At 37.1% G+C, this 22734-nt stretch overlaps 1 protein-coding gene across 1 annotated transcript in view; it reads right to left on the bottom strand.

Moving 5' to 3' along the window:
- ARHGEF33 (Rho guanine nucleotide exchange factor 33) overlaps positions 1-21915 on the bottom strand; it is a 46245-nt gene extending 24330 nt beyond the window's left edge. Inside the window, exons 1-7 of the mRNA XM_036263084.1 lie at positions 21891-21915; positions 20612-20661; positions 12074-12238; positions 11620-11741; positions 10593-10735; positions 7398-7457; positions 5475-5699 (exon numbers count right to left, since the gene is read on the bottom strand). Of these exons, the coding sequence (XP_036118977.1) occupies positions 5475-5699; positions 7398-7457; positions 10593-10735; positions 11620-11741; positions 12074-12238; positions 20612-20661; positions 21891-21915 (790 nt within the window). The remainder of the gene's footprint in view (positions 1-5474; positions 5700-7397; positions 7458-10592; positions 10736-11619; positions 11742-12073; positions 12239-20611; positions 20662-21890) is intronic.
- Between the last annotated feature and the right edge of the window lie 819 nt (positions 21916-22734).

Genomic DNA, 22734 nt, shown 5'->3' with positions numbered 1-22734 from the left:
CATAAGATAAAATAATTTTGTAACTATGTATGGTGACAGATGTTAACTAGACTTAACTTTGGTGATCATTTTATAATATATACAAATATCAAATTATGTTGTACATCTGAAACTAATATAATGTTATATGTCAATTGTACCTTAATTAAAAGAAGAGACAATGTTGAAATGAAAAAAAAACTTAAAAAAAATTTTTATCATTAATATCTTCAAAGAGATATGAAGAAAATATTCTAGCCATTTAAAAATTATAGGAAGTTGCCTGGCCGGTGTGGCTTAGTGGATTGAGCGTCATCCCATGGACTGAGCAGTCCTGGTTTGATTCCCGGTCAGGGCACATGCCCATGTTGCAGCCCAATCCCCAGTGGGGGGTGTGCTGGAGGCAGCCAACCAATGTTTCTCTCTCACATTGATGTGTCTATCTCTCTCTCCCTCCTTCTGTCTCTGAAAAAAAAAAATCAATAAAAAAATATATTTTTTAAAAATACAAGATGCTATTTTTTTTAAAAAAAAAGAACAATCCAGCCCTAGCTGGTTTGGCTCAGTGGTTAGAGCTCTGGCCCTCGGACCTGAGGGACCTGGGTTTGGTTCCTGCTAAGGGCATGTACTTCAGTTGCAGTTTGTCCCCAGCCCCAGTTGGGGTTGTGTGGGTGGCAGCCATTCAATGTGTCTCTCTCACATCAATGTTTCTCTCTCTCTCTCCCTCCCTCTCTATCTGAAGATAAATGCAAAAATGTCCTTGGGTGGATTAAAAAAAATAAAAAAAAAACAATCCAGATAAGAAGAAACTTTTAGGCATTTTTCAAAAATAAAAGAGTAGAAGATAAAGTCCAGGAAATCTGCTGACCACTCCTTCTCTCCCTGCCCACCCCCCACCCCCCCCAAAAAAACTAAAAAAGAAACATTGAAGACAAATAGAAGATAAAAATATGGTAATGGAGAAAATCAATCCAGGAGATACAATATCAAATTATTAGAAGTTCCAGAGAATAAATTACCTTTGGACAACCAACAAGTGTGTAAGGGAGGGACTCAAACGCATGACCCTTGACAGCCTGAGGAATGCATGTTTGGTGAAATAAAGAGGAGACCTGGCCATAAAGCTCAGAAGTCCATGTTGGGGACTGCAGACACCCCATGTCTTATGAGATGGTAGTGGAGGAGTCTGTGTCATGTTGACCAGGTGAGATTAAACCCACAGCTACTTGGCAGTTTCTTCACTTTAATAATCATGTTTGAGCTGTTTTCTAACCAGTAAAAACAAATCAAGTTAAAAAAAAGTTCCAGAGAAAAGAACAAAATGGATAAGAGGATATTATTGAATTAATCATAGAAAAAAAAGTACCAGGATATTATCTCCAGAGGAAAGGGTCTGTTGTCCTCAGCATAGTTAATGAAAAAGACTTTCACATCATTGTAAGGCATGACACATCACTGAGAAACTTTAGCACACCAAAGGTAAAGAGAAGATCCTAAAAGTTACCAGAGAGAAAATCAGGTAACATACAAAGGGCTGGGGATTTGAATGGTGTTGTACTTTCTAACAGGAACATTAGAAGTTAGAAGACAGTGGAATGATTGCTTCAAAATTATGAGGGAAAATGATTTTTACATTCAGCTAAATTATAAACAAAGTATGTGGAAGCTACTGAACAATGTATTCCATCCAAACAAGGAGTAACCAAGGATACACAAAAGTAGAACAAACAAACAAGAATCTAATGTAGGAGAATTATGAAGGAAATTTCTAGGAAGCCTGGGAAGTCACAGGATGGCAGATGTCTCTAAGGCAAATGCTTTTCAAAAAGAATGTAAATGATAGATTTTTTTTGTGTTTTTTTTTTTTTTTTCTGTTGCATTGCTTTAAAAAAAATCCAAGGAAACATGAAAAGGAGGCATATACTATGTTCTTTGATTGGAAGACTCAATACTGTCAAGATGTCAATTCTCTACTAACTGCAATAAAAAGAATATAGGGTCTAGAATTAGACACACCCACATGTTATCACTTGACTTTCCTATGCAAGTCAGTGTGGAAAGGTATTTGCAATCAATGGTGCTATTAGCGACTAGATAGCCACATGGGAAAAAAATGAACCTGAACTCTCCTCACATCTCACATCAACATTTATTCAAGATAAGTCACAGACTTCTCATTATTCTTCTCTATGTTAACAAATGATAAAAATTCCCAGAAAAATAAAGATAAGTTGTAGACCTAAATTTGAAAGTTAAAACCATAAAGGTTCTAGAAGAACACATACCAGAATATCTTTATAACTAGGGTAGGCAAAGATTTATTGGAAGGACACATAAGTCACAATCTATTTTAGAAGTTTAAAATTGAGAAATTAAACTTCATCAAAATTAAAATGTCTAGTCATCCAAAGACAATTAAGATACTTCATAGTTTTAATTCACATCTTTGATGATTATGACATTGAATATTTTTCATATGTCTACTGTCCATCATATGTCCTCTTTGGAGAATTGTCTATTTGAGTCCTGTGCCCTTTTCTTAAATTGGGTTATTTGTCTTCCTTTTGTTGAGTTGTAAGAGTTCTTTATATATTTTGGAGATTAACCTCTTAGCACATGTATCATTGGCAAATATGTTCTCCCATACAGTGGGTTCCCTTTTCATTTTAGTAATAGTTTCTTTTGCTGTACAGAAGCTTTTTAGTTTGATGTAGTCCCATTTGTTTATTTTTTCCTTTGTTTCTCTTGCCCTAGGAGATGTATCAGTGAAAATTCTGCTATGTGAGATGTCTAAGATTTTGCTACCTATGTTTTCTTCTAGAATTTTTTATGGTTTCACGACTTACATTTAAGTCTTTTATCAATTTTGAGTTTATTCTTGTGTATGGTGTAAGTTGGTGATCTAGTTTCATTTTTTTTTTTTTTTTTTTGCATGTACCTGTCTAATTTTCCCAGCACCATTTATTGAAGAGACTATCTTCACTCTAACAATAAGTGCTGACAAAGATATGGAGAAAAAGGAATGCTAGTACATTGCTGGGGGGAATGCAGATTGATGCATTTTTTTAGAAAACAGTATGGAGTTTACTCAAAAAATTAAAAATGGAACGACCATTTGACCCAGTAATCCCATTTATAGGACTATATCCTAAGAATTTTGAAACACCAATCTGAAAGAATATATGCACCCCTATGTTCATAGCAGCATTAGTTACAAAAGCTAAATCTGGAAACAGCCCAAGTACCCATCAGTACATGAGTGAATAAAGCTGGTAACCCTGGATGGTTTGGCTCAGCGGTTAGAGCATTGGCCTGTGGTCCAGAGAGACCAGGGTTCAGTTCCCGCTAAGGGCATGTACCTCGGTTGCAGTTTGTCCCTGGTCCTGGTTGGATCGTGTGGGTGGCAGCCACTCAATGTGTCCCTTTCATGTCGATGTTTTTTTTCTCTCTCTCTCCCTCTCTCCCTTCCATTCTATCTGAACAAAAAATGGAAAAATGTCCTCAGGTGAGGATTAAAAAAAAAGCTGTGGTACATTTACACAATGGAATACTATGCAGTTGTAGAAAAGAAGGATCTCTTACTCTTTGCAATAGCATGGATGGACCTGGAGAATGTTATGCTGAGTAAAATAAGCCAGTCAGAGAAAAACAAATATCATATGATCTCACTTATATGTGAAATCTAATGAACATAATAAACTGATGAACAAAATAGGTCCAGAGGCAATGGATGCATGGAACAGACTGACAGATCTCAGAGGGGAGATGGGAGGGGAAATGGGAAAAGATTAACCCAAGAACTTATATACATACACGCATGGTCCATGGACACAGACAATAATGTGGTAAAGGCCTAGGGTAGGGCAGGGGCTGGGAGGAAGGGGCAATGGGAGACATTGTAATACTGTCAACAATAATATATATATATTAAGAAAGTGAAAAGGCAAGCCACAGACTGGAATAAAATATTCTCAACACATATATCGAATGAACTCATGCCCCAAATATATTAAGATATATTATAATAGATGAAAATATTATAAAGAAAATATAAACAACTCAATTTAAAAATTAGACATATATAGGTACTTCATAAAAGAAAATATAAATATGGTCAATAAGCATATGTAAAGATGCTCAAAATCAGTAGTCATCAAAGAAGCAAATTAAAACTATAATATGATATTAGTACATACTCTAGAGAATGGCTAAAATTAAAAAGACTGACCATACTAAGTATTGGGAAGGATGTGAAGCAAATGGTATTATATTACACTGCTGGTAGTATAGCTTGACATTTTCTTTTAAAGTAAAACATAATTCTTTCCTACAACCTACAGATTTCACTCCGAGGAACACACCTGAGAGAAAAGAGGGCATACATTTGCCACCCCTAAAAAGACCTGTACAGGAATATTTATAGGAGTTTTGTTCATAATATCCCTACACTGGAAACCCTCCAAATGTCCATCAACAGGAGAATAGATAAATAAATTGTGGTAAATTCATTCAATGTGATTTTAAAAAGAAATGAACTACTGAATGAATTATACACATCAACATATTATTTTGAGAGGACAAAGCCAGACCCAAAAGAGTACACAATGTATTATTATATTTATATGAAGTTCAAGAACAGACAGAAACTAATTTATGGTGACAGAAGTTAGAATAGTAGTACCTTGTGTGGGTATTGACTGGAAAGGTGCATGAGAGAACGTTTGGGGCGATAGAAATATTGTGTATCTTGTTCTGGGTAAACATCACAAGGAGGTATCCATATATAAAAAGTCAGTGCATTTGAACTTAAGCATTGTAAATTTTACTCTATAAATTAACCCTCAGTAAAGTACTGATTTTAAAGTAGTAGCATAAACCTTTTTAAGAAATAGAAGCAAGGAGCAGAAGAAACTGCTAAAAGAATTTAAAGTGACTGCTGCTGTTTTTCATAATAAACATTTTAGTACTGTTTAATTTTTCATGTATTTGATAATAATTAATTTTTTTAAATTACACCCCACCCCCAAAATAGTTGGAGGGAATTGCTGTTGCCTGACACATAGTAAGTATTCAGTGATGATTTATGATTTGGAGGAAAAAAGGAGGGAGCAAGGGAGGACAGACCCTGTTGCAGTGATTGATATTTTGGGAGTAGACTGCTGATACCAGATTCATATATTGAAGGTCCCACATAACTGACTAAATAGTGCCCTTCACAAAATTTTGTCCTCCTCTACATCAAACGTATGCCTCCCCACCCCAAAGCACTACGTTACTGAATGAGTGGATACCCAGAATCAAGGTGGTAGTCCCCGTTGGCCATGTGGCTTCTGGTGAGTCCTTTTACCTCTATAAGGCTTTAGTTTGTTCATCTGAAAAGGAAATCAGATACTAGGTGATCTCATATGTCCACTGAATCTAAATTACAAGGATTCTAGCCCTTAGGTGCATTGTATTCTTTAAAATTTCAGCCTGCATTTCCCTTTGGGGCTTACCAGCTAATGACGTTTCACATAAAGCATTTTCCAAGGAGCTATGTCTGCCCTGGCCAACTTCCTTGAGTTTATCCGGGTGGTCTTTCGTGACATATTCCTCGCCCCATTCTTTCCCATCCTTCGGCTGCCTCCACACACCGGAGGGCAGATGGCCTTTAGACTGGATATCAGCTGAGAGGGAAGGCTTGAGGTTTTCTTCTGCGTCTGGAGTCGTTGGGTTCATTCCTGAAAAATAACAGTTGCCATCAAGATCTAATTTTTTAAATTTATTTGTTACTAACTCTTAAATATTATACTCCTGTATGGGATGAAATATATCAACTAAAGATTAAAAGTTTCCACAGTTGAAAAGGATCACCTCTCTTTGTTTCTGGTCTATACATATTCTATTCTTTGTACATAGTCTTTACTAAATAAGGAGTTTTAAAAAATAAATTTGGCCCTGGCTGGTTTGGCTCAGCGGTTGGAGCATCGGCCTGTAGTCCCGAGAGACCCGGGTTCGGTACCCGCTAGGGGCACGTACCTCGGTTGCAGTTTGCCCCCGGCCCTGGTTGGTCATGCAGGTGGCAGCCACTCGATGTGTCCCTTTCACATAGAAGTTTCTCTCTCTCTCTCTCTCTCTCTCTCTCTGTCTCTCTCTTTTCTTCTCTCTCCCTCCCACTCTACCTGAAAAAAAAAAGGAAAAATGTCCTCGGGTGAGGATTAAATAAATAAATAAATAAATAAATAAATAAATAAATAAATAAAAATAAATTTGTAGCCCTGGCTGGTTTTGCTCAGCAGTTAGAGCGTCAGCCTGTGGACCAAAGAATCATAGGTTCAATTCCAGTCAAGGGCATGTACCTTGGTTGTAGTTCAGTCCCTGGCCCTGGTTGGGATCTTTCAGGAGCAACCAATCAATGTGTCTCTCTCACATCAATGTTTCTCTCTCTCTCTCTCTCTCTCTCTCTCTCTCTCTCTCTCTCTCCCTCCCTCCCACTCTGTCTGATGATAAATGGAAAAAGTATCCTTGGGTGAGGATCTAAAAAAATTAATAAACTAATAATAATATAACTAATGTGCAGTAGTATGTATTGATTCATATCTGCTTCCTTTCAGGTGAGCACACCAAGTGCTTGTAGCACTGCTGAGAAGAAAGTACAGAAAGAGAAGGGACAAGGGGCCAGAGACGATGTCAGCTCCTGGAATGTGTCCCCCTTGGCCTTCGTGATGGTAAGTTGCAGAAAGAAAGGAGTGAGTGAGTGAGGGAAGATGAAATAATTTATAAAACCCAGGTGAATTGTCTATTAAGCAAATAGCTTTGTAATTAAGTAAAACAGCGATTTTCAACCAGTGTGCCACAAGAATTTATAAAACATGCAATACCTGACTATTTAGTCAGGGCACTGACTTCTTTTCCCTTAGACTGTCAACTAAAAATTTAAAAAATGACAACAGCCAACACAACAATAGCCGTCTGGTGTGAATGAATCAAAATTATACCTATTTTTGTTGTTGTTCGATCAGCAAAAATATACTTATTGGTGTACCGCAGAATTTTAGTAATTAGTTTATGTGTGCCATGAATTGAAAGAGGTTGGCAATCACTGAAGTAAACTATAAAATATGTGGTTCATACAAAACTTTTGTCATGCAATATACACCTGTTCTCAGCAAATGTTAATTCATGGGTAACTGAAAGGAGTCAGAAAGAATCAAGATTACTGGTTTGATCATAAAGTTCCCCACCCCCTTCTCTGTCCTTGGGTTTCACGGAGTCACTGACCTACTCCAGCATACACCTCGGAATCTTAATAAGCAGTATGTTTGATCTTGCCTGAGTTCTTTCATGCCTGGTTTGGAACGAGGGAGTAGAAGCAGGGAAGATTAAAAAAAGGAAAGGGTGGAATTGCTAGAAGAAAACTCAAAAAAAGAGCCACTTACCAGGACCCATCATTCCCTTCACATTACTGTCCCCTACATGCATTGATCTGGACTCTTGGGCTGCAGAGAAAGGAAAGCCTTCAATCAGTATTCATTCCTTTGACATGGACTGGACACCTTCTATGAGCCAGGCACTGGGTCAGACTCACAGAGTTCACTGTTTACTGGGGGAGAGGAGCAATAAAAAAAAACATTTTTTTTTTTACAGTATAGTGTGACAAGTGCTATTTTCTCATTTGTAAAAAGATATAATAGTGGTACTTACCTCACAGACTACCATAAAATTAAATCAGTTAATATTTGTAAATGGCTTAAAGTGGTACCTGGCACACAGTAAGAGCTAAGTTATTGTTAACTATGGTGGTTAGAGGGTAATGATGAGAAGAACCAGAATGGTGCTGTTAAAATATGTCAGATCCTCTTGTTCCTCTGCTTAGCCCTCCAGAGACTTCCTGTTTTAGTGCAAAAGCAAAAACCTTATAATGATCCTAAGACCCTAAAACATCTGCACCTCTTCCCTGCCTGCTGTTTTCTTTCTTTCTTTCTTTCTTTCTTTCTTTCTTTCTTTCTTTCTTTCTTTCTTTCTTTCTTTCTTTCTTTCTTTCTCTTTCTCTCTCTCTCTCTCTCTCTTTTTCTTCCTTTCTTTCTTTCTTTTTACCCACATCTCTTATTATCTCCCTTGTTCACTCTGCTTTAGGTTCTTCTGGCTATTCCTTGAACACGTCGGTTACGTTCCAACCAGGACCTTGGTACTGGCTGCTTCCGCTTCCTTTCCCTCAGTATCATAGCTAACTTTTTCAATTCCTTTAGGTCTTTACCTGGCATACACTATACAATTAACACCTGTGTTTCTTTATTTTTCTCCTTATCACTATCTAACATATTACATATTTTATTTATCTTGTTCAATGTCAGAACAAAGGCTCCATGAGGGCAGGAATTTTGTTGTTGTGTTCATTACTATATCCTATCACCTAAATCAATGTTTGCATTGGTTGGATTTAAGGAAGGATGAGAGGGTATGGCCAACACCTTGACTACAATCTCAAGAGAGACCTTGAGCCAGAGGCACCCAGCTAAGCTGTGTACATATTCCTGACTCAGAGAAACTGTAATATAATGAATGTTTGCTATTTTAAGCTACTAAATTTGGGTGCATCATATTATAACTAACAGTGGGTAAATCAATCCTTTATGAAAGTTTCGTCCTTTTGACCTTGAGTTTTAACATAATCTGCTACCAATAGTATACATAATGTCTTATGATGTCATAATTTTGCCCAATTTTTGCAGCAACTTGGTAGAATAAACTATATAATAAAAGCCATGCCTACACAACAGCAAAGGAAGGAGGAGTTGCCAATAAACAGCTAATTTAAATCCACCTGGGCACTTTACAAATATAATTTCTAATCATTTATCTTGTGAAAATGTTCAGTTGCCCCAGCCTTGGCATTGATCTGACCTCAACTTTCCAAGCCCATCCTGTAGTCTCCCCTAACAAGACCATCTTTTGTGTAATGCTCTCCATGACATAGAGCATAGAAAATAGAGCCACCTACCATAAACCCACATCCCAGATAAATCAAGGAGTTTTCCCAGGCTGCATCTATCAGTCTCTACAATAACTACTCCAATAGGTGAAAAACTAAAAAAAATAAAAGCAAATCTGTACTTTGAAGTTAATGTTGATTAAAAGCCATTTGATTTAGATTTTTAAATTCAGTTCTTCAAAACATACTTATTGTCATTGAATATATGATCCAAATTGTTCAGTAAGTCATAAGAGTAGAAAACCTCCAGTCTTGCCCTTAAGGACTTTACAATTGGTTGAGAAGTCACTGAGCCTCTTTTTGGAGACTTTCTACACACGACCAAAAAAGAGAGAGGAAAATTCATCTAAACATTGTTAATATCTACATTCATTCTCCTATAGGTGCTTTGCTAGATGTTGTTGAGGATACAAACAAGTAGCAATCATTTTGTTTGTTTCTTTCTTTCTTTTCCTGGATTGAACTCAGGTCACTTAGCGATGTTTGCGAATATCCCGTGGAAAGCCAGTTTCTGCTGTACTGCCCAGGAACCATTTCCGTGGTCTGTTCTAACACCTCTTAAATCAGGGACGTGGCTGATGACTGAGCCCACAGACAGCACCAGCTCTGGTTGTCCAGAGAAAGAGAGTACAAATTTAGACTGCATGATAGCACTGCCTGCCAGTTAGGGCAGATAGACCTTCTCATATCAGTGAAATCTTTGCTGAAAAAAAAAAAGCAGAACACACAATTTTATCCATACTAAGCCTACAACTATTTTTAAAATGTCTATGCAGAGAGACAAGGATTGAGAAAGTAATATAGAAAATAAAACAATTTATTAGAGTGAATAATTTTTAAACTTTTTTCCCCCTAGATTTGTTCAACAAATTATTTCTAGTCCATTTGAAATTTAAAACACCCAGTATTTTCCCAAAAATGAAAAATATTTTTAAATTAGGTAGACTTTCCTGGTTTCTCAGATCCTCTGAATTCTTTTAAATTCCAGATGCACCCAGCCCTTGTGGCTCAGTGGTCGAACATTGACCCATGCACCAAGAGGTCACCAGTTCAATTCCCAGTCAGGGCACATGCCCAGATTGTGGGCCTGGTCCCCAGTGGGGGGCATGCAGTAGGTGGCCAGTCAATGTTCTCTCATCGATGTTTCTATCTCTCTCTCCCTCTCCCTTCCCCTCTCTAAAATCAATAAAGAATAAAAAACATTTATTTATTTTTATCCTTACCCGAGGACATTTTTTGCATTTATCATCAGATAGAGCAGAAAGGAGACAGGGAGGAAGAGAGAGACAGAAACATCGATGCAAGAGAAACATACTGAGTGGTTGCCACCGACACGACCCCAACCAGGGCCAGGGACAAACTGCAACTGAGGTACGTGCCCTTAGCAGGAACCGAACCCAGGACTCTCTGGTCCGTGGGCTGATGCTCTAACCGCTGAGCCAAACTGGTCAGGGCAAAAATAAAACATATTTTAAAAAATAAAAATAAAAAGTAAATTCCAGATGCAAGAGGGAAATTTCTGAGCAATATACCATTTTCTTCTAACAAGAATGAAGGCCTAAGGCCCATTATTCCTATTACTTAAGTTCTCAGAATCAAGGAAGAAATGCCTGTCTAATTCAGTATGATTTGTGAACTGTACCTTTTTCATAGGCCTGGGAAGGCAAAAGGTTTGTGAAGTCTTCATTTTGGAGAACAGGCTCAGGAATGTTGATTGAACGGAAAGGACTTCCTTGTGCTTGAGCAGACCCAGCCTGTGAGCCATGTTCTTCTTTTTGAGTTTTTCTAGGGAAGGGAAGCACAAGGTTTTAATACCTGGTGGGTTAAGAAGAGATTCATTTCAGAATAATTCAAGAAAATTTCTGAGCTAATGTACTATTTCAGTACATTAAAAATGGTCAAACACTAGTAATTTATCACCAAAGTTGAAGAAAGAAATGTAAATATCTATAAAGCACCTTCTATTTGTACTATCTACATTCTTATTTTTCCGTTACTGACTTCCCTGTCATCAGGATCTTTATAGAGTTTGCATTGGTGACAGTTTGCTTAGGATGATTTATATTCATTTAACGAAGCAACACAAAGGTACACAGAGGCAGCAGGTCTTCAACCAAAAACAATAAGCCATCCTCCAGGGTCACACAAATGTTATTGCCACATTTCTATTTTAAATGTGATGCTATTAAAAACATAACAATAAAGATTATATATGTTTAGTTGTGAAACTTGACTTGAGTCAACCTGGTTGAGGTATTGTTGAACATGAACTTATTTTCCATGGAAGAAGTAAAATAGTAGTAGCACTAGAGAAATTTTAGAAAACTAATAAAAAAAGAAAGATGACGCCCCCATCTTAACACAACAATCCTGATTTTAAAATATATCTTTCTAGTTGTTATTTTACATATTTTTACAGTTGAAATCAAATTCTACATACCATTTTATATAATTTTCATTTTACTGACTATTAAGTGCATTTTCTCTCTAATAATTACCATAAATTTTTCTATTAACCAACTTTTATGGCTCTATAACCTTTATCAAATACTTTCCTATGGATCCCAGGGGCCAGCTAGCTATATACTGATCGTGGGAAAGGTGTTCTCAGTGTCTGTGTACATCATTGCTTATGGATTTGCCTTTGGTCAGTTTTTTAGTAAACTCACTTGGCTTTCACTTTTCGAGATTCTCTTCGCTTCTCCTGTTGAAGCTGTTCAATTTTCTGTTGCATTTCTTCTTGTTTGGAAGTGATGGCCTGAATCATTGACATGGCATTGCTCAGCTCTTCCTAAAAAATAAGCATTAATTGTATTTAATCTGGCAAACAGGGTAAAAATATAGAATATATGTCTAGTATACAGTAAGCTTTTAATTCATATTTGTTGAATGAATGAATCAATCAATGAATGAGAGATGAAAAGTTCGCTTCTATTGTGGACTCTAATTTTAACACCAAGATCCAAGAAAGAAAAGCATAAAATAGATATATTTCCATAATAATTAGTGAATGGGCTAGAGGGAATATTCTTATATTTGGCACTATGTGAAAAGGTAAGTTTTCTTCTTGTATAACTAAGCCCAAGAATCTTTCTTCAGCAGGAAAACAGAGGAGAGGCATACCTTAAAATAGTTTAATGAATTCTTCATCTCAGTAACCTTTTCCTCCATGGAACATTTGCAGCTCTTAACCTTCTCTTCCAAAGCATATTCTCCATGTTGAATTCTGGACAGTTCTTGCATCGCTTCTGTGAAACCAGTTTTGAGTTCAGAGGCCAGGGCCTGCAACTAAAACACAAAGAGTGCATTCCATTTATTATAAATAATTATAAATAGTACCACTGACCTTTTGAATTTTTCTTTTTGTTTGAGAAACCAGGCTCTTGAAAATTACAGACCTTATTTCCTGGTTCACTAAAGTTTGGACAACTTAAGGCAACCTTGGCCCTATCCATCTAGGAAAAAGAAGGTCTTTTTTATACAGCACATGCTGATGCTTGATAGTGACAAGAAAGCAAGAAAATAGTTAAGTTTATAAGTGCACCTGTAAGCTACTTATGTATCCTATTACCTTTGATTAAAATGAGGTTTACTTGAAAAGCAACATAATCATGTGAGAAACAGTCTTGATCCTGTAACTTGTCAAATTTCATGAGAGAAAGGATAGGATTTTTTTTCATGTTATGCCTGGTTGTTAGGACAACATGAAGAAATTCAGTTATATTTTTCCTTAAAAAATTAAATGATAGCCCTGGCCGGTTTGGCTCCTTGGTTAGAGCGTCGGCCTGCAGACCAAAGAATCCCTGGTTCAATTCCGGCGAAGGGTACGTACCTCAGTTGCAGTTCGTCCCTGGCCCAAGTTGCGGTTGTGCAGATGACAACTAGTGGATGTGTCTCTCTCACATCGATGTTTCTCTCTCTCTCCCTCTCCCTCCCACTCTATCTGAAGATAAATGATAAAAAGAGTAATAACTAAGCATATCCGAGAATTTCTTTGACAGGGAAGAAGATTTTTGTTTTTTTTTTAAATTCTTGAATGATATCATGGAAAAGGAAATAATAGCATTTTCAAGGGCAGTGTGCTTAAGTCTATAAGGAAGGCACAGACGTATTTATGAAAGTAGGAGCTCAGCACATTGTTGACAGTGATATGATTCCTCTTCAGCAGTCAAGTCTGATGGTATAGGAGTGCACACATTGACTTTTATTGTCAACTTCCATACCCTGAAAAGGGGGTCAGTGTTGGAGTCAGATAGGGAACAAACTTTAACGCACTCCCACAAGTACTAAGACCTTAGGCAAGTTGGTTAATCTCTTTGTAGCAGTTTCCTCATCCATAAAATAACTATAACAACACCTATTTCACAGGGCTGTTTTGAGAATAAAATGAGTAAATGTAGGTAATATGCCTGACCTAGCACATGCCAGGTACATAGAAGGTGTTTAAGAAATTTTAATTCTTCTCTCCTTTCTAGTGGCAAATCAAAAAGTTAAGCACAAACAGAAATGTGGAGAAATGGGGCACTTCTGAAGTTCAGTTTTATTTATTGAACAAATGAAAAAACATTTTCAACAGACAGTAACTTAACAATAAGATAATATTACTTTCTTGATATTTATAATCTTCTACTCTGCTAAGTGCAGTAACTTTTTAGCTCCAGATCTCTCTGTAAAACAGAATTTTTTAGAAGGTTCTATAATTAAAAGTATTTATCAATGTCCTGGCTGGTTTGGCTCAATGGTTAGAGCATCGGCCTGCCAACCAAAGGGTCTTGGGTTCAATTCTCAGTCAAGGACGTGTACCTGGGTTGCAGCTTCAATACCCAGCCCTCCTTAGGGTCGTGGGGGAGGCAGCTGATCTATGTGTCTCTCTCACATCGATGTTTCTCTCTCTTCCTCACCCTCTCCCATCCTTGGGTGAGGAGTAAATAAATAAATAAATAAATAAATAAATAAATAAATGTATCCACCAGGTATTCTGGTTTTAAAGGAATGGGAATTAAAGTCTAGGTACCTTAACAAAATTCCTTCAAATGTGTATTTCTAAACATTTTGGAATCTGGTTGTCCAAATGGTCCCACCTTGCACCTCCCACTATAAATTGACTTAGTTACATACACCACCTTTTTAAAATATAGAATTTTGTGGTTCACTGTGGTTCACAGAGGGTTCTCTTGAGGGCTGGCAGTAGGGAGAAATGAGAGGAACCAAAGAGATGATTCAGAGGAAAAAATCCAGACCTCTCAAGTGTTTGGGGCAGGAAGACTGGGAAACAACAAGAGCAATCTGTTTTTCATTTCAAACATTTTAATTTTATTTAACCTTTGTAATGGATTTCAGCACATGTCCTAATTCAGTCACCATGATGGATTAAATCACCAGATCAACTACTTCTGATCTGGTAATTCTCATTATGTAAATTAATCTTCTGTAAGCAAAATAAACAAAATCCACAACTATATAACATCAAAGCAAATTTATACAAGTTTTAAAACCAAAAGAAGGAAACCTGACATTCATTCAGGTGTTCTGAAATTTACTCAGGTTTCCTGCTTGAAAAACAAAGGGAACCAGTATCTGACAGAAATAGGTTTCATTATCACTGCTCCCTTAGGTGAGTGTGTGGAGTTTTCCTGGGCACCAAAAGGCAAAATGTCCTAGAGGAAAGGACTTGTCCTCACCTGTAGAACCCTAGCTCTGGAAAAATTAAAAACTATCAGAATTTTTTTCTAACAGCCAGGTTACATAGGGACTTTGGGAGTTTTGAAACTATTTTGAGCTCTGAGCCCATTTCCTTCACATATATTACTTGGAGCTCCTTGGATGTCTGTCACTGAAGTAACACTACTGCTATAGAAGCAGCTTCACAACCAGTGATGAGCCAGGGAGCGGATGCCATAGTGAGTGCAATCACACACCTGAGACAGCATGTCCCTAATAGGATGCTTGGGATCTTGATATCTTTAGTTGCTACAGACTGATTTTCCAATGCCAACTGACCATTCTTTTGTGACTTAAAAAATACTCTAAAGACATGGACTTAATATCTTTTTCCTGCTATCTCTTCAGCTTTCTTATTTGACAGCCCACAGCCCACCCCAAGGTTTAGAAATAGGTGTCTACCTTGTTCTCCAGCGAGTTGAACACGTTGCTCATCTCGTTGATTTTTTCATGAAGCTGCTCTAGAGAGGTTATGATCCCTCCATCCTGCCGCTGAAGGCGGGCTCGCACTGGAGGCAGGTTCAAGGAAGACTTGTACTTCGAAGCCTAGGGTACCACAGAGGGCATCTTAGGCTTAAAGAAATAGGGGAGAGGAGTCCGAATTCTTTCTATTTCCTGCTCTTACTTTCTGTTTCTCAATTTTCTGTGTTTCCTTGGCTTCTTAACTCTTCTTGTTGTTGTTGTTGTTTTAACTCTCCCTAAGATGAGTCAACATCTTCCAATTTTTTTCCCCACCAAAGATCCCTCAACCTAAATTTTCAAAAAGTATGCACATTGTTCCAACTGGTTGTTTACATGGACTTCTCCTTCCTTTCTATCCATTCTCAAGGTCAGAAAGCTACTATGAGGCAAATTCAGGGGATGGGCTTGTGTCTTGAGAACCCTGCAAACTCATGAATGTCAGCATTCAAGAAACCTCTGCAAAACATGCCAAATTCCTACGCCACCTGACTAAAGGCTCTATAAGAGCAAAAGCCAAGGTGTTTTGGAGTAACGCATGATGGCAAGGATGCCAAGGTAATTGTTTTTGGCTTCTCCCTTGACCAGGGTTCCTGCAGAAGAAACATGGTTCTTCTGCCAGCTTCTATATCCTAATTTTAGGCTTCTTTATTAACCCACAGAAATGCAATGATTTAAAATACAAGTCATTTGAATAGTTAAGAATAAATTCCGCAAATCTACTTCTCTACATGCCCTACAGAAGTTGACCCTTAAAGTCATTATTACAGGGCACTGTTGAAGCTGATATGAAGCCTGGTATGCTGGAAATTGATCTTACTGATCCCTGGGTGCACCACAGGCCTAATAGAGTTAACTTCTCTTGTGTTAGAAGACATTCCTCAACAGTAAAAAGAGACTGAGGCTCAAACAGGATTTACAAATCCTATAAAATTTTCAATAGCAGTTTTAATGATGAAACCTTTTACTGTAGGACTGGTTCCCATAGTTTTTCAATTAGAGGTCCTTTTGGCACATAACTCATTTTCTTAAATTATTTTCATTACAGAGAAGAAAAAAGAAAGAATCACCCCAAATCTCATTACTTTTATATAACCATTCATGTTTAGGCATATTTCCTTGTTTTGTCCAATGCATATGAATGCAGATATTTATATGGTTGAAATCACATTACAGATATATTTTGATTCTGCTCCCTCTTTTTGCCTAACATTTCTATGAGCCCTTTCCCATAGCCTTAATTTATTTCTAAATGTCTATCTTTAATGACTACATAGTATTCCATTCTATAGTTGTGCCAGAGTTTAGCTACCCCTTTACTCTTGTTGGAAATTTATGTTGTTTGTAATTTTTCAATATTATAAATAATGCTGACATTATGTTTTTTATTTAAAGCTTTTTGTGTATTTTAGATTGTTTCTTTAGGATAAATTTCTAAATATAAAATTACTGTGAGTCAAAGGATTTTAGGTAGTATTTGAACCAAAGGGAAATTTACTATTTTGGAAAGAGATAGTATATTCAATTAATTAATACATATACAAAATATATTTGACCAGAGGGTTTGAAAATTATAATAATATGGTTGCATATTCTTGGAAACATACTGTATCATGCGTAATGTCTTAAATTAGTATATTTAGAAAAACATGTCCTGATCAAGATACAAAACATAATATAAATGGAGGAAGTTGCAGTGTTTACATTCCTAAGGCCACTAGTTAGCCAAAAACATGTTGGAGTTCAAATCATTAGTGTGATGGTTGATCTAGGACTAAATTGTGCAGTTAACACATCTGTTGCCTTAATTGTGGACCCCCATCACCACTACCACTTCTCATGTTAATGGAGTCATAATTTAAAAATCAATATGCAAAACAATCAAGAATAAAGCAACACAATCTGACTCTGAAAAAGAGATAAGGGTGGCCCTGGCTGGTTTGGCTCAGCGGTTAGAGCGTCGGCCTGCGGTCCTGAGAGACCCGGGTTCGGTTCCCGCTAAGGGCACGTACCTCGGTTGCAGTTTGTCCCCCGGGTGGCAGCCACTCGATGTGTTCCTTTCACATCGATGTTTCTCTCTCTCTCTCTGTTCCTCTCTCCCCCCCTCCCCCACTCTGCCTGAACAAAAAATGGAAAAATGTCCTTGGGTGAGGATAAAAAAAAAAAAAAGAGAGAGATAAGGGTGGACTTTGGGAGAGCTATACACAGTGGACAAGGGATGAGAGAAAAGGGAATAGATCTAGGTTCAAATAAAAAGAAATATTACTGAGCTAAGGAGCATTCAGTGTGTCCACATTGATTCACCTGAACTGGAAGTAATTCTGCCCGGAATGAACTGGGAGATGGCAGTGCTCATTCTCCTGTTGGCTTCTGTGACCTGATTTGGGTCACTCTATCTCTTACCTTTACCACGGAAGTCAAGACCATCCAAAAAACAAACAGCCAGCTGGATTTATAAACATTTTAACACTTTACTACATTTTAACTAATAGTTTTCATTATAGTTTCTGCCAACTTACACATACTAATAGAAATTAAATATTATTTGCTAATTAGGTAGTAAAAAAATAATACTCCTCATTTTAATCTTTTTTTTTTTTTCATTGTTTCTTTGAGCTGCAACCTGTTCTTCTATTTACTGGCCATCTGTAGTTTTACCTTGGTAAATTGCCTGTTTGTGTCCTTTGCCCATATGCTACTGATGTCTTACAAGTTTCCTTTTTTTAAATTGAATATATAAATATTACAAAGGCTTAATAGTAGAGATTTTTTCAATGTTTTTATTTGCCTTTGAATTTGTTGAAAATATATTTACGTTGGGAAAATTTTTAGTTGTGATGTGGATGACCTCTCTAACCCTTTCCATTGTGATTTCCTCCAGTGCTTTTTTTACTTAGATAGTTCACATCTAGAGACAAATATTCACTAATTCTAAACGTTCATTGTTTTATTTTTCTATATTTAACCCTTTAATCACTTTAGAGTTTATTTTGATTAGGGTATGAAGTGAGGATTTATTCTTTTTTCCCAAAGAATGAGACAATTTCCAAACACCATTTGGTACCAGAATGAATGACTGCATCAGACCTCTTGGCTCAAAGCAATATTCATTCATTCAGCTAATATTTATTGAATATTTTTTATATTCCAAGTACTGTATGCTGAGAATACAACAGAGATCAAAATGTACTAAATCCCTGCCCTTGGAGCTTACATTCTAGAGAGAGACAGACAATAATAAAACAAATAAACAAGTTAATATTTTCTATATTGTCAGATGGGGGCTCTATCAAGAAAATTAAATAAAATAGAGAGTAGTTGAAATGTCATATTTTGCTTCAAATTTCACGTTTTGCTCTCCCTTTTTAATGTAGATTGTATTCTATTATAGTTAACCTTGCCCTGCTTCCCTCCTTCCTCTTGCTCTTCTTCTTTCTTTACTTCTCTTCTTCCATCTTCTTTTGGTTAAATGTTGCTTGGAGTAAACAAACTGAGGCTTAGCAAGTGTTCTCTTAAAACAAGAATGGGGTTATAATCACAGCATCATAGAGGTCATATAGACCAACTCCACTTCTACTGCTTCATTTGTTCCACTGTGAACAGAGGTACTTGGATTTGTGATACAATAAGAGAATGAGGCCACCCCCACTGCAGCTATATTTAGCCAACATTCAGGGAGTGACCTACATAAAATCTGCAATAGACTTTAAATCATACCTGAGTTTAAAGAGATACATTCATTCAAATGCCATGCACAGAATAGACGTTAACAGGGAGGTAGGTGGGCAGGGAAGGCATTTGGAGGCATCAAATTAGCATTGAGTGAAAACTCTCTTGTTTCCAGACCTTTGTCCAGGCTAGTCCCTCAGCCTGAAATATCCTTCCCCATATCCACTTACCAAATAATCAACTTGTCCTTAAATGCCTTGTTCACATCCTTCAGTCAGTATTAACTCATCCTTCCCCCATATCCCATAGAAATGTGTCAGTGATTCTGTTGTAATCCTTCCAACAGCCCACCTTGTATATGTTTACCAGGACACTTAAAAATCTATGAGAATGTCTGTTTAATCTGTTGTATTTCCCATTAGGCCAAGGAGTAGACTTTGTACATGGTAACTGTTCAATAAATAAACATTATGTCGCAAGGAGGCTGTTTCCTCCACCCCTTTCATTGCTGGTCTAGGTTGAGGAGCAACACGATTAAAAATGTTTACATAATCCTGTGCTGACCTGCCCTAATTCTGTCCACAGCAATGATCTCTTGTATGATATTTCTGGGAACTCAATGTTATTTTCACTTTACTGTCACTTAAACTCAACAAATCTAAATAACATTTCCCCCAAGTTATCTGCTTTTCTGAATTCCTCTATCTCTTTCGGGAAACCATTCTTTTTCTTAGTCACCAGTGCTTAAAGCCTGAGTCAACTTTAAAGTCACCGTTTCTGCCAACCCCTACCAAGCCCTGTCAGTTCTGTCTTCCTTCTCATGTACTCCACATATCACTGTCCTAACTCTGGAGAAGAGCATGGGTTTCCCTAGCCCAAGTTGCTCTTATGTTACAAATTATGTCAGAATAAACTTCTATGTGTTTACAGACAGAAATTTACTTTAAATTTGCAGTTGGAAAATAGAAGCCAAATAAATACTACATTCAGAGAGCCAAAGCAGCCCAATGTGACCCTGATGGCAAATATATTATAAAATGTTTTCCACAACTTTTATCTTCCTTGTAAATGAAATTATTCCCATTGTTTACAGGAGCTAAACATTTTTTCTATTGCCTTGGCCGGTTTGGCTCAGCGGCTGGAGCGTCGGCCTGCTGTCCAGAGAGACCCGGGTTCGGTTCCCGCTAAGGGCATGTACCTCGAGGGCATGTACCTCGGTTGCAGTCTGTCCCTGGCCGTGGTTGGGTCATGTGGGTGGCAACCACTTAATGTGTCCCTTTCACATCGATGTTTCTCTCTCTCTCTCTCTCTCTCTCTCTCTCTCTCTCTCTCCTTCCCACTCTATCTGAACAAAAAATGGAAAAATGTCCTCGGGTGAGAATAAAAAAAAAATTTTTTTTTCTATCACCATATTTTAACATTTGCAATGTTAACCCCCTTTTGATTCTTAATTGCCCCTTATAAAATAGGAAAGTAAGAAAAACAGATCTCACTCTCTCTTTCTCTCTATGGAAATGTTATTGCACCGTGTGCTGGCCGTAGTGATGGAGGCAGCAGGTAAGAAGAGCAGAGCTGATGTGAAAGTGGAGGTGCTGTATTTTATAAAGTGGGTGAAGTTGCCCTGTAATAAGCAGTTTTTTCAAAAGTGTAATGGGACTGGTGCCCTCTGCCCTGCCTATCTAAATCAATGAACTTAAGTGAACAAATATGATGATCTATGTGGAAGTATTTGTGAGCGCTACAAAGTTATACATACAAGACAGTCATCACTATTACACATAGGACTGTTCAAAACAATCTATTTGTCTTTACCTGGTAAATCTGTGTGGAAGGATTATTCATCGGCATATGTTCATTCTCTCCTGTGGAGAGAAAGAGCTTTGTTGAATCAACACTACTCATTCTGCCCCTATCCTCTCTTTATACACATGCAGGGAATAGGGGATTTATACGATCCTAAATCTGTGCTTGCACAACAAGAAACCAGTGATTCAACAAGAACAAAGCATAAACTGGTATAGGTGACTTTATAGTCACATCCTAATGACCATACCATACCTACCTGATAAAACTCCTGTAGTAAAAAACCATGTTCTACCAGGTTGGGGATGTTTTTCAACCAAACTGAATGATTAACAATTATTAATTAATTATTAATTAGGAAGTAGTCGGTTATAAAAACCAATGACAACATAGGGGGAAAAAAGAATGACCTAAAATATACCTTTCAAAATCACATTGGTTGGCCACAAAGATGAGGCAATCCATGTAAAACAGCAGCTCCTTGCTTATTCATTTAGCTACATCTCCATTGTGTCACATTGTACGAGTCAAGCAGTTTATACATGCAGCCCCTGGCTGCAGACGTTTGATTGTGTGAATGTATAAATTGTTCTCCTAAGTCATGCTGGTACAGAAAATCCTTCCTTAGAGGAACCAGCCTCAATATGTAAATTCATAAATAATACATAGCCTAAGCCCAGATTGCATACAGAGGGCTATCCCTATAAAATCCAGATGGTTTGAGATTACGAAAACTCCCCACATAAGCTTGAGAAAGATTCCTTAGCCCATTTTATGCTGTGTCCCAACAGCCTAATGTCATGGCAAGAACCATAACTTGGGAACTGAGACCAGGCTCCCAGAGTTTGAACTCTGACATTTTGTGGTTATAGCCTGAGTTATCTATGACTGTTTTCTCATTTGATAACAGAACCTAATTCTATATGGTTCATTCTGTATAGTAAAGATTAAAATAGAAAGCCCTATGTTTCGAGGCTAATGTAGAAGGTGTTAGATGTCTATTAATTGAATGTGTATCTTGGCCTTATTCAGCATATTAGTCTAAGTCAGTTCTAAATTTATTTCTAAGAAAAATTAGATAACTGGTAAGACAAAATTATGTAGCTAGCATTTTCTGTTTCTCCAGCTCCAAGTCTATGTTCTTTGTGGTCATTTTATTGTGATAAGGAAATGAGAAGAGTAAAATTAACATATTATTGTGTTTTGAGAAAACAAAAAGACAATAATACTACAACCCATATTTCTTAAACCCTAAGCCCTAAAGCAAGAAAAATATGAAAAATCTAACCTTGCTTTGTTTTTGTTTTTTCCATGGTGCCTGTTGCTTCTCTCCTCCAACTTATTCTTCAACATTACATCTTCATTGTCCCTGGATCAGGCCACCCCCTCTTCCCTGGACCTGTCAATGAAATCAAGAGTAAGGGATAGCAGGCAGAACTGGTGAAGTAACTGGACTTACTCTATGTGTTAACTTAAAAAAAAACTGAAATGAACACAGTTATTAGAGGCAACTTGAGGTGAGATTGATACAATTTCAGAAGAGTGAAAATATTGAGTAAATATTTAGTTTAAGTATAAGAATAAGTATGAAATTCATCAGCTAATATGATACTAGTTTTTAATATGGTACATTCTTTTTTGGATAAAATCAATTAATTTAGACTCATTTATTTCATTGGCATGTTATAGTTTAGGGAAATTATCTAAAGAAGAAAGAACTTAAGCAAGTATGAAAGCCAAAACATCTATTTCTATTTCATTAAACAGTAACATCGTTGATGGCCTTGTCCACATTTTCAGCATCTTGTAGACTCCTTTACATCCAAGAGATGCTACCCAAATGTGGCCTGGCTGTAGTGACCACTAGACATGAAGTGGCAAGTTCAGAATACAATCTAACAAAGAAACCAAAGCTGTCAGTGTTGTTCACATCAGCCCTATTTTTAACCATTGAGAATTTTAACCCTTTCCAATGATTGGGGAAAAGATTAAAATTAAAATCTTATGAGGCTTGATCAGATGCTTCTCACTATAGAGGTTGAAAGTGCCAATTTTCCTAGCCTGCCTCACAGCTAAGGCATTGTGGACACATGACCTAGGATATGCCACTCAGATTCGTACACTCCAGTTGA

The sequence above is a fragment of the Molossus molossus genome, unplaced genomic scaffold (assembly GCF_014108415.1).
Source record: "Molossus molossus isolate mMolMol1 unplaced genomic scaffold, mMolMol1.p scaffold_m16_p_15, whole genome shotgun sequence".
Taxonomy (NCBI): Eukaryota; Metazoa; Chordata; class Mammalia; order Chiroptera; family Molossidae; genus Molossus; species Molossus molossus.
Note: the sequence above shows the minus strand (reverse complement) of the source record. Positions and strands in the feature narration are given on the sequence as shown.